The following is a 15,926-nucleotide window of genomic DNA, read 5'->3' as shown; positions in this document are numbered from 1 at the left end:
CACTCCTTTCTTAACACGTGAGTGACCATAGGCGAAGGGCAACTGTTCAAAATATCAGTAAAACGTTGGTGCCATTAAAAAAAAAAAAAATAAAAAGAAGTAAAAAACTTAGTATATTTTTTTTTTCGCAGTATGTTAAAAGAAATGCCTAACTCGTGAGTATGTAGCACTTGGATCTTCTCCTCTGGGAATTGCTCAATCCTGCGCGAAACGTAGTAGCCCAGAGCATGAGGTGGTCTTAATATATAGAGCGGTTAATTACGTGTTCTGACACGAGTGAAGAGCTTGAAAAAGAAATTATAGTAAATCTATTATAGAAACCTGTTTGTGACTACAGTACAAATCATACCCAGCTATAGGATAGGCAATGTTTGTATGTACCCTTCTTGATATTTGTGCCCTCCGGTGAAGGGCGCACCTGCCAAAAAATCTGCGGGTCTTCGTCTCCAGAAAACAAAATTACGTCTTCCCACACGAGGGAGCATATTACCATCAAATGATCCAAAGGCAATGCTTCTACGTACTTTTAGAATATTAGAGATTTCTCATACCGCGAGTTTAAAACATGAAAAGGTCACCATAACCGTGCCAGTTAAGTCTTGTTCTAGTTCACTCCCAAAATTTATAGGTCGAATATTCGAGGTCCTGAGTGTAATAAATAAGGAGTTTACCAGGGTTTTGCCGAGTCACTCACTCTCGCTCCAACCAGGTGTCACGCCGACGTCGCAACGTTCGATGCGGCTGCCCCCCCCCCCCCCCCCCCCCCCCCTTGTCTATTTTTGTTTCTGGCGCAAGTTCTCCGCTTAAGCTATTATTTTCAGTTTCAAGCTCACCGAGACTTTTCCATCCGTAACATCTCTCTTAAAGGTGCGAGGTGCCTGAAACCCTTCCCGAAAGACAACAAAGAGGATGAGCAACCAGCAGTCGCACAACCCGGCCATGACATCCGTTGTCGTCCTGCCCCTCGCACACCCTACTCCGACGCCTTTCCACGGAGACGTTTACCAGGACATTGACGACTCGACGCAGGAATACGAGCGAGTTTCCCGTCAGAACTCGTGGACGCCGAAGCAATGCCTGCGCAATGTCTGCTTGTCTATCTCGAGGGAACGGGAGGTTCCTGGTATGATAACCAAGAAGTTACTATCACCACATGGGAAACATAAGGATGAGTGCCGGCGAACGTTTCCAACCCAGCAGTGGCGAGAACCCAGCATTAGAGTGTTTGGATCGAGCGGTGGTCCAGGTTTTTGAGCACGGCAGGGAGCCCAGCAAGGGTGGGACAGCACGGAGGAACGGTGGGAGCGCTCGGGAAAATGTACTCTGTTTATTCTACATTTTGAACAAGAGTTCGTTCAATATATCGGTGAGCACACGGCGAATGAGCTCGCGGCTCCTTAAGTCCATGTTTATCTTGCACCCTGGCGTCCAGTAGGGGACGCCGCGTAAAGGTCAGGAGGGATGGTCTAATCTTAGTTACTTAGGACGATCCCACGTTCGGCTCTGCCTTCTCCCTCCCCCCAACACACACCGGCACTGCGCTCTGCATGCTCGCACTTCAGATGTGGGTGCGTGTCATTTGGAGGGGGGTTCTGGATTCTTCTCTCTCTCAGCCTCGAGGCGAGCTTCCTCTCTTTGGAAGGGGTGCTCGTCGCGCTTCCATCACGCCCTTTGCAAGATCGCACAATGCTAATTTGGCGTTACTTCTTCCGTTTGGATCTCGGTCGCTTGCTCATGACGGCATCCGAGTTCCCGGCCTGAGATCCGCCAGGCCGTGAAAACGACGATGTCTTCGGGTGCCCCTTCGTCTGGTCATGCCTCTCCCGCCTGAGATCCTTCGTGCGACCTTAGAATCCCTAGTTCTCGCAGCCGCTGACAGTTGAAGGTTCCTTGAGATGGACGACCTCTCCTTTTCCGTTTTCCAGCCTCGTTGGCAGCTCCTGCTTTCGCCTCGACACCTTGAGTGGCTCGGAGTCTGGGTATCCGAAACGCACCTGACAGGACCGGTCTCTTTTATCGATAAAGATGTCGGATACTACCTTATTCCTAGTGTGGTGTTTGTGCTTCGGCGACGGACTCATTGGCTTGATCTTGAAGCCGCTTGGACGCCGGCAGGAGCTTTCAGAGTCATGCCTTGACTCCTATTCCGAGGATTCCCCGGCGCTGCTTTCCATGAGCTGACAGGATTTCCGCGACATTTACTCCTTGGTGTCGCCGTGGTAACTCAGGGATACAGCCAACTGACGCTTCAAGGGCCTCCTTATAGTCTCTCGTGTGATCTTGATCATGTTCGGCCCCCCGCAGCTCGGGTGTTGGGTAGGTTTTGTGGGGAATGGCTTCGGTCTTGCTTAGAGCGGCAGCGGTCGTTTCGGGAGAAAGTCGCTAATCATGCACTCGGCCATACCCACGCGCAGAGACCAGGGTCAGGTTATGGAAGGGAGGTGGCTGACATTCCACCGGCACATACCTCTCACAGCAGTCTCAGCTTATGAATGAAGGGAGTATAGTGAAATTTACAACCGAATTGTATTTTTGATTATCAAGGAAACGTCAAACGACGACGGCTGTATAATGAAATGAAGTTAAAATGTTGAATTGACCGCTCAATTGTGTTTTAGGTTGACAACTATGACGTCAAATTGAAGCCGGACGGTATAATGAAGTCATGATAGAATGTACAATTGACGACATAATTGTATTACTCGTCGGCAATTTTAACGTCAAAATTACACAAAACACCCTCGGCTTAATTTAATTTTACGGTGACAATTGAGATGTCAAAATCGTACTTCGGCATTCTCACTCATGAGCCCAATCACTCACGATCACTCACGTTCACCGTCAGATTTTAGGGGATCGTGAGTGAGGCCGCGACTCTAAAAAAATTGTGAGCGTGAGTGTGATCGTGAGTTCTGAGGATGCATGTGTGTGACTGTGAGTGCGCGTGGGTCCGGAGTGTAAGTGTGAGTCCTGAGAACTCATGAGCATGAGTTTGATCTTGAGTGTGAAAAGGAGTTCTGAGAACTCTTGAATGTGGAAGGGGGTTCTGAGAACTCTTGAGTGAGATCTTGAGTCCTGAGAAATCAGGAGTTTAAGTGAAGTTCTGAAAAATGATGAGCTCGAGTGTGAGCGTGAGTTACGAGGACTCATCTGTGTGAGTGCGAGGTTGCGCTCCAAGTGAAGTACTCATTAGCGTGAGTTTTGAGATATCTTGAGTGTGATCGTGAGGTTTGAGACCCTTGAGCAAGAGCCTGAATCGAGGCGTGAGTCTTAGGGAAAACTCTTGCCCGGCGATTGCATTAGTGTGCGTGATGAGATGAGTCCAAGGACAATTGCCATGATGCGCCGCGGTGAGCGCTGGTATTATCTAGGCTGGGTTAGTCGCTTAAGCCCCGTGGCCATCTTAGTGGGCGAGGAGACTCTCGCTTCGCAACTACTTCGCGGGGTTCAGGGTTGGCTTGTGTGTCGCTCGCGTGCTCCTCCGCCATACCGGCGCGCTGGTTCTGTGGCGGGCGGAGAAGGAGGGAGAGGGGGGGGGCTTGTTATTGGAGACTCCTCCTTTGCCAGTGCCCTCGGCAGCGTGTCAACTAACTGTGGACGGATGAGGGGGTATGTGGGGGGGGGAGGGGGGGGGTGTTCACCATCGTCCCGCCTTTGCGGTCACCCATCGCTACACAACAGATGGCGAGGCGCCAACGTACTGATGGCGCTTTGAGGCGGCGCGGTACCGTCGGAGTAGGTGAAGCGCTCCCCTCCCAGTGACACAGAAAGGCTCGTATGCATTTCGGCTCCTCTTGCAACTTGGTGCCGATGGACATAGAATTTTATGATTTCGTCAACTATAACGTTCGCAGCAACACCTAGTCCCAAATTAAGTGACTTGCATAATCCTCCATCAGCACCTAGTCACATAAAAAAATTATCATTCCGGGCACCTCACTGTACCTTTCGCAAATGAGTCTTCACTCAAGAAGTGCTACAGAGGTGGGTCATGATCGATCGAAGCTTTGGGTGAGATCGTTCACATTGTGCGATGTTATGTTTTTAAGTGTCACTCGCGCCAAGATGGCGCGAAAATCGCCTTTTAAAACACTATTAAATTTTTAGCACTAATTGCTGCCATTAATTAGTGCTAGGTCGCCGTTATAGACTACTAAAAATTAAAAACAGTTCGAAGACAGGGACAAAAACGAGAAGGTAGACCAACACAGCGCTGTTTTCTCCTTCTCGTTCTTTTCCACGTCTTTCCGCTGTTTTTAATTTTAACCATAAAATACCAACAAGCTCAAACTTAAATGTTTTACACTGCTGCCTAATGTAATATTGCTGAAACGTTAGTGAAGGTGTGCTTCACCCTAAAAAAGAAATCTGCGTTGCGCATTTGATTACTATGAGCAAAAACAACGTGCGAATACCTGGCTAATGCGGTTCTTCGGATATACAGCTATACAATAACGTTTCAAACTGAAAACAAAAAGCAGAAGGAAACAGTGAGCAAATGTCGTGCTCGGAACTTCCTAGAATGTTCACCTCCCAAAACTAGTGTGGAAATAATTATTCATGTCAATATTTCAGCCTTTTCGGTTCATTCGCCTGAAACGTGTTTCACTTCACAAACGATTATGTCAGCCTATTCCGTCAGTGCTATGAGCACGTGTTTGCTTGAATCGAGCTTTCACTGCTGCCTGAAAGATAACTCATGACCATACAAACGTTCGCATGTAAAGCTTACCCATATTAATTAGTCTTCGCTTTTTTCGTTTTCACGTCTTTTAATTTGGAATCCAGCAACTGAAGCAAGTATTATGAGAAAGTGTATATAGTTAATAATGTTTTGAATAAAATAAAAGTTCCGCACTTTTTAAGATATCCTTGCTACAGCACTTCTTGCGTCGACTAACACATATTGCAGAAGCAATCAAAGTATAAGCTTTTTTTTTAGTAACTTCACCAGACTGTATTGCGCGCTAAGGCTGCAGCCGTGCAACTATTTGACCGAAATGTAAAGCGTGACTAGAATTAAAAGACTAATTATCCGCTCGGTGGTGCATTCTCAAATGCTTTTGCGCTATTTGACACGGGGCTGTCACCTGACGACGCTTAATGTTAGGGTTCGTATTATTGAAATTAAAATGTGTTGCGCATTTGAAAGTTGAGAAAGCACGACACACCACGTAGCTGTGCTCGTGACCGATCTACAGTATCGCTGAAACCACTGCGGGAAATCGCAGCCCTAAGACACTGAACAAATAAAATCATCGATAACGCCTACGAAAAACGTGATATTCTTGTTTTGAACTGTGATGGTTTTAAGCATCCTTCTGAACCTGCCACGAATTCAGCTAACCGAGCGCATTTTTCTGCGTATCTGCCACGACTGATTAACAGTTATCACACGTGTTTTCTACAACTTACACTGAGTTGATCAATATTGCAAGACAAGGTCAGAAACGGAAGTAACAGACACCATGCGAATATTTATTAAGGATTTTCTTCAATGATACATAGGATACGACATAGCAACAACAAACAATATATCGGGCACCGTACTGTTGCTGCCCTTTAGAACCTCCCCCCCCCTTTGTTTTTTACTGTTTTTTTTTGCACGGCAGTTAATATATATTGTTTCTTCTCTTGACATACTTTGCAATAAAAATCATCTTTTCTACAGTCTTCGGAAAAAGTGATGCCCGACGAGTCCTCTTTACTGCCTTCGATACGGAAAACAATCTCCTCTGTGCCTGACGACGCCGGTACGCTCAGGCTTATCGAAGCCAAGAGCGCCAACCGCGGGTGCGTAGTGTCATTCTTCTTCCAATGTTAGGCTGCCTTCAGTAGCTCAACTGGACCTGAGGTAGGAATTCAGCTCAAATACTTCCACGACTCCACTTGGAGGGATGATGAGATTCAAAATCTCGTTCGGGCACCAAAGTCCCGCAGGTTGTCGAGCGTAGCCCTTTCCATGGCGTTCTTGGCGCCGGTTCTGCTGTGGCTTTTGGGATATCGGGAGACATGGTGTTTGTTCACTTAGTACGCTGCGTCAACTAGATTAGAGAATATTACTTTGCAATCGATGACCTGAGATTGCGATGACTAATTTAGATTTCTGTAGGAATATTGGCGAGATTCTGGGAAATTCATAATTAAAAAAAAAAACGAAAATGTGCAGAATCGACCCATAAATTATGAAAACATTACGGCGCAGACGGTATTGTTTCGCCGAAGGATATGTTGACACTCGTCAATCGCCCAGTTGCCCCCGTAAATCGCAGTGACTGAGTCTCCGAGTATTTTGCGAAAAAAGCCGACTCAACGGAACTTTTTTACTTAAATGTTGTATCAAACGTCTTCCATGCACCTCACTTTCACTTCAACTCCGCCTCCATGGCCATTTCACAGCCTTGATAATGCTTCGGCATCTCGTCAGCCTTAAGTGCATGGAGCCAAGCACGACGGAAGGCAACAAGCTCGTCTGCTCCTGCAGAGAGGCTTTTTTTTTTTTATTTGCTTCGCTTCTAGCACGGCCACATCGCGCTGCTCTTTCGAACCGGCGGTTTTTGCAAATGCTGTTAATTAGGACATTTAGGTAAAGGTTGCATATAAATAAAGTTGAAAAAAAAAAGATTAGCAATACACGTCTTGCGTGATAAAAACTTCCACCCTTTACGTTCTTGTCTTTCTACTAGTTTTTATCGCAGAAGGTTCAATTTCCAACGCCTGTTAAACACAATGCTGGAGAAATAACCCGAATTTCTGAAGCGCGGAGCTTGCATATCTCAGAACTAGAGCAAAAGCAGAGACAGCCCGGTAGATACAGCAGTATCAAAAGCAAAAAAAAACATATAAATGTTTCAAGTTTATTTGTGTGGATAGTCAAGTGTTCAGAAACCGGTTCGAATTAAAAAACATATATAAAACAACTTGCTATGCTGCTTATGCAAGTGATTAAATGACCAAACCGTTCTACAAGGAGCATAGGAAACATAAAGATGCCGTACCAGTCACCTTATTATTATACAGTTCAAGTGTTATTAGAAAGTCTCAGAATCGCCTAAAGACCATTACTTAAACTTACCCATTCCCAGTGGGGACTTTGTTGTACTGGCCCTGCCCGGCCTCGGCGAAAGCGCCGAGGGATTCTCGATGCGGACAACGTGGTTTTCCTCCTCGACAGTGCAAGGCCACATGTGACAATCAGAAGCGCCGACAATTTCCGGTCATTTCACTGGGAGAGTCTGGACCACCCAGTCTGCAGTCCAGACCTCGCCCCTAGTTATTTCCACGTTTTCGGTCAGCTGAAGAAGTTCCTGGCACGACAGCGATTCGCGTGCATTGATGAAGCCAAGACAGCAGTCCGACTGTGGTTCTACAGTCAGCCAGACAAATTCTACCAATAGGGGATCTAAAATTTAGTGCTGAGGTAGGACAACTGTCTGAACCGGTGTGGGGACTATGTCGAAAAATAGTGTATGGTGTGTATGTATGTTTGTAATTACCTGTATATACAATATTTTGGCTAATAAAATACGGGCAAAGTTTCTGATTCACCCTCATATATAAGATATATAAGAACATACAAAAATCATATAAGAAACTTGTGAGAATTTACTTTTAAATTTCTTATATGTTCCTATATATTTCTTATATATATTTTATATGCTATTATTAATTTTGTATGATTTATATGCGTATATTGAACACAGGAAATGTCTCATACAAATGGCTTTTTCGGTAGGGTTATTGATTTATTGAAATTTTTTCACTATGGTGAATCATTTCTTTTTCGCCAAAATGTAAATTCTAAATGGCCGGGACCATATCAAGATGCACTATTATAAATTAGTTTTCCTTTCCCTATACTCGCTGCACTCTGGGCGTAAAATTAATTAAACTGAAAGCTGAGGTGCAGCTTCGACAAAACTTGTATAAGTTGGTACATCAAGATGCAATTTCAAATGACAGTCTACCGACAAAACACAAAAGCATTATCGTTGTTTTTAACAATTCTGCATGGAGTATTTTCGAGAAAATTTATCGCGTTTATTCATGCCGAAAGAGCAATCTTTGCAACATTTAGACAACCAAAATTGAAAAGAAACGTATGGCTTGGGTTGTCTCGAATATAACTCTATGTTCATACACCACTTCCGGCGAATGTTTTTTTTTTTTTTTTTGTAGGCCGAGGGCCCCTGATGCGACCGTAGAAGAAAATTTCGCTTCCTCCGGCCGACAAAGCTGGTGCGTTTGCCATTTTTCATCTTTTATATAGGTTACTGTACCTCAATTTCAATTCTCGAAATCAGGTCGTTTATAAGCTGAACGGATGTGAGTTATAAAAAGCTGGAGAGAGACCGGCCTGCATTGGCAGATGTTAGGCGCTGCCTATAATATTTAGCACTGTGTATGATAATAAAAAATCTTGCTCTCGTCGATCACATCCGCCAGCCCGCAGCTGATTGATGGCTTGAGGGTTTTGATATGCGAGGATATAAGAGTATAATTGCTCGCCTGAGACACGGGGAGCTAACGCTCGCCATGGACATTCACGCCGAGTGAATTTAAAAACGATTTCATCCGAGTGCGATGAGATCTCATGATCGCCAGTGTTGAATGAGAACTGTTGGCTGTAGGCGCATTGTAGAGAGAAGTTGTAACATTCGACAAGTAAAGTTCTGCAGGACGTGTCATGATTAAAAAAAAGAAAGACGCCATTTGAAAGTATACGAACACAATACATTTTGGACGCTCAGAAATGTAATTTCAGCAACGTGGACACGACTCGATCAAAACTGAAGTATTCTCAATAACAGGCTGAAGTTGAGCTAGTTGGTACATAATTTAGGTAAATGGTCAGCTAGAACGAGAGGGACAAACACAGACAGGGAGAAACAGACAGCGGTGTGTATGTCTCCGTTTCTCCCTGTCTGCGTTTGTCCCGCTCGTTCTAGCTGACCATTTACCTAAATGAAGTATTCTAGCCAGCCGAATGTCAGGCGGGATTGAACTGTGGTGATTTGTTTTTCTCAGGTAATTATTAATTCCACTGAGTTATTTTATAAACAGGCCGTAGTCATATTCTAAGTGAACAAGCTGCTCAACACAATAGGAACTTCCGAGATTTTGAGTCCGCAAGGTTGTTGTATCATGTCAACGCCGCCGACGCTGCATCTTTTTTTTGTAATCGAAGATGGGCGTTTTGTCGAAAATTGCTAGTCGCCAGCGAGGTGTTTCTTTATAACGGAGTGTCTGAGACGTCGACAGATACCAACATGTTCCCATTTAAATTTAAGACATGTGGTGAGTTGATTGAGACGCCCTTTATGTTTGCCCGCATAAAGTATCTAAATTTACGATACAATACAGAACGCTGATGCCGATGCTCTTTTTCTAATAATTTAGTGAGGTACTTTTAAAGTGTGGGCCTGATAATTGGGCATCACCTCTTTTTTTTTTCTCATTTGATTCAGTCTGTCAAACAACATTTTCTTGAAGTTTGATATAAAATATGTCTTGAGTGAAAGATGAAAGCAATAGTCAGTAATAATTTATCCTTATCGGGTAGTTAATTTACCTTTTCTCATTTGATTGCTGGTACTGAAAGTCAATGGACTTGTAAATATTGCCGCCTGCGTTGCCGAGTGGACAGATGACGCGGCTTCCGAGATGTATACCCGGGATCAAATCCCACGAGTTCAGTGTTTTCTTTCGATCTTCCTCTGGAAGGTTGCGTAGTATTCTCGCCGTTTAGTGTGGGTTCTTCATTAGAACGATTAGTGTTATTGAAAGTTCTATTTCAACCCTTACAGGTGGTACTGTTTTAAGGTTTCTTGCACCGCCGGAATTCTTCGGAGGACTTCGGAGCTCCGAAGCCGGCAGGCGGACCGATCGCCCTTCGTGAATTATTGAATCATATTGCATTGCGTTGCAAGTTGCAGTGCATAGTATATCGGTGCTCTTGAAGCCGACTTCCAGTTTCAAGATTTATGTAAACTTTATTTTAACACCCTTTTTATTTAAAAAAAAGAAATAACGGGCATCTTCTACCGATGCGGCTAAGGCAGTGTTAACCGACCACAGGACAAAAGGTCACAGGAAACAAGCTCACCGGAGAAATGTTCACTTGAAAAAAGCTCACTAATTTTTTTACAGACCCGGGGAAATACTCATCTGTCTTTATCGGCTACAAGGACAAAAGGTCACCGTGCAAAGCGCGAAATAGTCAGAAATGCTTCAACTCTAAGGGATCTTGGCCAGGCTTACATATTAAAGGGGTCATGAAACGCTTTTCCAACTTTTTCCTGTTTAGCTTTCCTCCTCAACTCATAAATCGCGCATTCCACCAAACAGTTCAAGAAGACGAAAAGAGGGGAGGCCCCTGTAGGTTTAGAAAGTGTTATATACGTAAAGACAGGGGACGGGACCCCTCTTGGTCGGAATCTGGTTTATGTACCGGGACAGAGCCATTGTCCCCCCAGAAGATTAGCCCGTCGCTCAAAATTCAGACAAAAGTTGCTTTCCCCAACCCGTTCACCCCGGAGCTGACAGTGCTGTGGAAGCTACGTGCTCGTTTGGCCAGCCACACTTGCCAGATGATCACGATCCTCCCCGCATACCCACGTGCAGAGATTGAGGTCAGGTGATAAAGGGAGGCGGCTGATTGGTTCGGCAAGCGAGTAGCTTCCGCTACAATGTCAGCTTAGGGGTGAAGGGACTAAGTGAGGTCCGGTTGTGTGTGACGTCAGTTTGGACCCTTTGACGCGCTTTTGGGACCGCGGATGTATCACAGTGAAAAGGCAGAGAGCTTACGAAGGGGAGGAGGTATGAAATAGTCCGCTGTGTTTTCAAATTTTCGCAGTGAAAGTCAGGCTTTTGTCTTTCTACCTTTTTTTCTTTTGGCCCACTGAACGATGTGCTATTAGTAAAATCCCAATCGAAAATGATTTATCCGAACCCAAAATCCGTTTCATGGGCCCTTTAAATAGAGGTCCTTGTTTTCGGGGTTCTTTTTTTTATTTTAAATTCAAGGGTGTTCTTTTCGGGGTTTAGTTTTCCCACACAACCTCGGTGCTTTTCGTTGTTTATTTCCGGTATCGGACAAAAACTGGGTGTTCAGGGGGTCTTGTGTTGAATAAAATATGGCACGACAATGTTATTCATCTACCTCCCGGTAGTGTTGTAAGGTACGTGGTTAGACGAAAAGGCGTATTAAATTGAGAATTATAGGCCTGTTTTTTTGTTTTTTTTCTATAAGAGTCACAGAACAGGTGCATAGGCCGTAGGAACCGAATTTCGCTCTCATGGAGCATTCTTGGCTGGGACTATTTTCAATAGCCGCCGTGTAGTGTGCTACTAGCGTCTCTGTGTACCCCACGTAAAGAAAGTGCAATGGTATTCTGTACACCGTTTCAACTTAAGACGCACTCCGGTGGACGGTAGGAGCCATCGCAGCCAATCGCAACGCTCTGATGAATATTATGTGAGTACGAATTCCCCACGTCAGTGCTTCCCCTTCTTGAATATCACGTGGCACTCACACGGCATTGGAATGACTTCGGCGGCTTTTAGCTCCGTTTACAATTCATCGTAAGCTTCTACTGAGTATACGACTCTGCACGAAAGTCAAACTCCTGGCCTGTCTTGTCCCTGCCGATCGCCTGGAATATCAGACACCATCCCAGAGCACGCGCTGGTTGGCAGAATAATCACCTTATATCCCACCGGTAGAGTATCGGCGAAGAGCAGAGGGGTACAGGCGGAAAAGTACGACCCTAGCCTTCTGTATACTGACAAAGCCACGCAGCGCGCCACGAGAAGCAGCCGCCGAAATGGAAAAGGTGAAGCGACAGACAACGGATGAGAAGAGAACCACGTGACTCGCACCCCGCTGCGACGAGACGCCGAAACACTCTTTTCCTGAGCGAATAAGTAGGTTTCGGGTCCTTGCCGCTGCAAAAGCTGTTCGCTGACGTCGAAGTTCCCAGATGAATGGCCCTTCGATGCTGTTCGCTACCAGATCCTTGCGCTCCAAATCTTCGACCGAGCACTCTTTGGCTCCATCGTCGAACTGCCAAGCTTTGCGAGTACAGAGAAGGCTACATTACGACCTCAGACGAGCTAAGACGTTTTTGTTTGTTTTTTCTGCTACTTATTTGTCATCATATCTACAGATTTTCTTCATATTCTACTGATATAGCGACGAAGCGTGAATTTACTAATTTTCTTTTGATTGGGCTGAATATTGGGAAAACGTGCGACTTTTGCGCTCGAAAAATTGGTTTAAGTCCGATATTAGACGTTAATTAACAAAAAAAAAAACTGAAAGTAACCGATCAAACAAGACTGAAACCAACCAATTAACTATCCTTTGTGCTGTCTGTTAAAACAAAGCACAATTGTTTTCTCATGCCCGACGTCGCCACTCAGTCGGCATTTCAGAAAATCAGTTAATGCAGTCGTTTTTTTTTTTGTTTGTTTTTTAAGAATTAGGAATGCAGGCAAATTACGAAGTTAGAGGTAATACACGCACGCAGCTGGTAGATTTTACATGAGATGAAACATATGTGTTTTGAGGGACATCTAAACTTTATTTTTTGCGATTATTACATCTTTAATTGTGAGGAAGGTATGCACACGCGACTCGTTTGTGTTAGCTCTACTTATGGCAAATTTCCTTAGTCGTTTTCGAGTGCGCTGGATCGGCTTTTCTGGAGCGCGCCTATTTCATTGGGTGATCGGAATCAAGACGGACGTGTTCCCCTTTTCGTTCTGCATCAGGTCCCATTCCAGATATTGATCTGGATCCGACAAAACTCGCTCCGCCGATTTTGCCGGATCAACCTGAAGCCAGGCTGGCCAGCCCTCGGCCTCGCACATGTAGCGTCCTTCATTACCGGGCATCTCGCCCCAGAAGACTTCATAATGGCCGCTCACGATTTGCAGTCCGAATTACTGCTGCAGCTACTCGAGCGGCAGCGGCTCGAATAGCAGAGACAGCGAGGATTGTTTATAGGTCCCGCCTCAAATGGGCTATCTGTTTTGTTTCCAAGTTTGTCAAGAATTTATGTTCGGCGCGTACGGGCATCTGTTAAAGTAGACAGCAACATTGCTGAGGTAAGTTTTATTATTGATAAAGTGTGCTCCTTCACCATATCGTTAATGAAACATCCCTTCTGCCCCTATTTTGCCTTTCTGCCTGTCATTGGTATTTTGTGAACCAGGGCACGGCAGAGTCAAGGACCTTCTAGCGTTTTTATTTTGTTTTCTTCATATGGCGCGTTTATCTCCTTCTTGCTGGTGATTTTTGATCACAGCCCTGATAGACTAAGGGGAGCAGATATAACAGGCACCTCAAACTGTGCTGCAACTCTTAGGTTGTGGGACCATCTGGGCAAATGTGTTGCAGCACACTTTGAGGTGCCCGGTTTTTCCTGTTATCTGCACACACTATCAAGGCGTTGCTCAAAAATCAATAACACGAAAGAGGTGGAACTGCCATGTGAAAAGAGACTCTACAAGATTGCTCGTTGCCTCTGCCATGTTTAGTGGCCTCCGATATACCAATGACATGCGCAAAGGTGTAGGTGGGCCAGGCGGGGCGTTGCATTAACAATAGGGCACGCGAACAGGCTTTATCAATCAAATTCTTATTCGAACAATCTTGCTGTTCACTAAAAAATGCCCGTGTGCACCAACTATCAGAGAACAGAAATTATTCAGAAACTTAAAAAAGCAAAACTAAATGAGAGCTCTTCAATGTAGCAGTCGAGGAAAGCTGCGCAAGTTCACCATTAGTGCACATTTTCGATAAATAATTTGCCGTTTTATGAAGGAGGCCGATACTTTGTGTAAATAATTCTGTTTGAATAAAACTATTAGTTGTAAGTAACGCGCTGTGATGTCTTGGAATCTATGTTCCCGTTTTTCTGAGGTGTTTCATCTGGGTGAACGTAAATCAACAACCCCAATCAGTCTTTTTATTGCAACATTTTTCATGCGTTTGTCGTGTCTCTATATGCAGAAAGTGTTGAGCTATGGGGTTGTGATGACCTGCAGCTGTTGTGTCTAGGTGAGACTGACGTGTAGCACTTTGTATCTGATAATGCAGGATGTAGATATTCGGCAGTTGTTGTTGCAAAAAAAAAAAGAGACTTGAAATACATGCTAGCGATTCCACGAGCTGTTGCATTCATTGTTATATCGAAGCAGATTTCTTCACATTACTTCTTAATGCGGACCTTTACAACACGAAATGCTAATCTAAATATTAGGATTTCAGAACCAGTTGACTTCTTGTCATCCCCATGCAAAGTTCACAGTGCATGCGAAGCTGTGGTGTTACAGTCTGGACCTTGGTGCAAGCCGGTGGAGATTTGGTCCGTTTATACTGTTAGTTTCCAAGTCGAAGATTAATTAAAGACAATGTACCTTTTTCACATAACCACGACACTGAGTAGTGCGTGCGTACACTAAATTCAGTGAGGTCAGTGATTCAAAGAGGACTTTTTGGTCTGACACGTAAGTGCTTCCTCACAGTCAAGAGACCAATCAGATGACTCAAGATTTTACTCCACGAAACTATAGTTTCACCACGAAACAATAGTTTTTTTTTTAATTTTTTGTGACATGTTTGGGGTAATCTAACATCCTCCAGTGTGTTTTCATGTGCCAAATTATCTTTTTGTGCCTCATTTCCTCCTGGCAAATCGGCTCCCGTCATTTTCTATCACTGTAGCCATTCTGCTTTCCAATAAAATGTGGATGGCTTGAGGGAATGACAACGTCAGGCATATCACTTATTTTATTAATAAAAAAAACATAAAAATAAAAAGAGCACATCATATTTCATTATAACCGCTAGCTATGAAATCAGTTAACCTCTGCGGCCCATGGGCAGCTCGCCGAGTCACGGTAAACACCCTGTACTACTTCATTTTGTATTTTTTTTTACTTCAAAATTTTGTCTTCATGCATGGGATGCAAGGGCAAGCACACATGCAACTCGAACAGATTGATAGCATGTTTATAATCACTCGCTGGAAGCGAAATAAAAGCTAGTTAATACTGGGGTAAGTCTTGATGGCGGTGGACATAAAATAGTGCTACAGATTTTAGATAGGTGCACAACTTTTAAAAAGACGCAACACTTTATTTTCTATGCGTCAATGTTTTACCCATAAAAAAGGAACACCGCGGCATTGTAAAGCGACGAGGGTGTTGGCATCGTTGTGCGCAAGGAATGAATTCATGATCTATTTTAAAATGGTAGTGCTTAAATTATGTATTTTTACTCTGAATATGCCACAAATGTAAAAATTGAGAATAATGAAAGAAATGCATTCTCTTTCAAAGTGTATTCGACTTACAACACCCCATGCCAAAAGAATGATAAGATGATGCGTTAGACACTCTGTTATTAGAATGTACCAATCCGCCATATTAAAACGCTCTTCGGACATAGGCTTCATGTTGTCATTTTTTTTTCTTTCTGTTTTTTGTTCATATGGTACCCCGATCTTTCTCTCCACCAACATTACACAGACCTCACACAGGTGTGAATTATTTCACCCATATTCCTAGACTTTTCATGCTTCGCTGCGAGACGAATAACAATTTTTTGATTGAGGCAGGAACAAATGAGTTGAACAGGGGGCAGGAGAGGTAACCCAGCTCTTTCATTGGTTGGAATTAGAGGATTCACTTCGACGTGAGGAGAGCCTCCGCGTACGCAGAAGACTTCTTGAAAAAGGTTCATTTCGAGGACAAAATATAAGGATAATTTAGAAAAGTTTTACTTTTGCATGGGCTACTGATATATTTCAGGCCAAAAACTGTTCGGTCATTTTTTGCTTTTGACATAAAAAAACCGTGTGCTTCCATACAATGTGTGCTTTAATATGGCAGGCAAAACCAGAATCTCCGCCTGCATC

The 15,926-nt window shown here is 44.1% G+C and overlaps 1 protein-coding gene and 1 pseudogene across 1 annotated transcript in view; one reads left to right on the top strand and one right to left on the bottom strand.

Annotated features, from left to right (window-relative positions):
* Positions 1-1,732: 1,732 nt before the first annotated feature.
* On the bottom strand, positions 1,733-2,797 carry LOC121834585 (annotated as a pseudogene).
* Positions 2,798-9,292: 6,495 nt separating this feature from the next.
* The window catches only part of LOC120848348 (medium-chain acyl-CoA ligase ACSF2, mitochondrial-like), a 100,620-nt gene continuing 93,986 nt past the window's right edge, over positions 9,293-15,926 (top strand). Inside the window, exon 1 of the mRNA XM_040220354.2 lies at positions 9,293-9,297. Within this exon, the coding sequence (XP_040076288.2) occupies positions 9,293-9,297 (5 nt within the window). The remainder of the gene's footprint in view (positions 9,298-15,926) is intronic.

The sequence above is a fragment of the Ixodes scapularis genome, unplaced genomic scaffold, assembly GCF_016920785.2.
Source record: "Ixodes scapularis isolate PalLabHiFi unplaced genomic scaffold, ASM1692078v2 ptg001739l_1__unscaffolded, whole genome shotgun sequence".
NCBI classification, from domain to species: Eukaryota; Metazoa; Arthropoda; class Arachnida; order Ixodida; family Ixodidae; genus Ixodes; species Ixodes scapularis.
The sequence above is the reverse complement of the archived record's forward strand: the minus strand, read 5'-3'. Positions and strand labels throughout refer to the sequence as shown.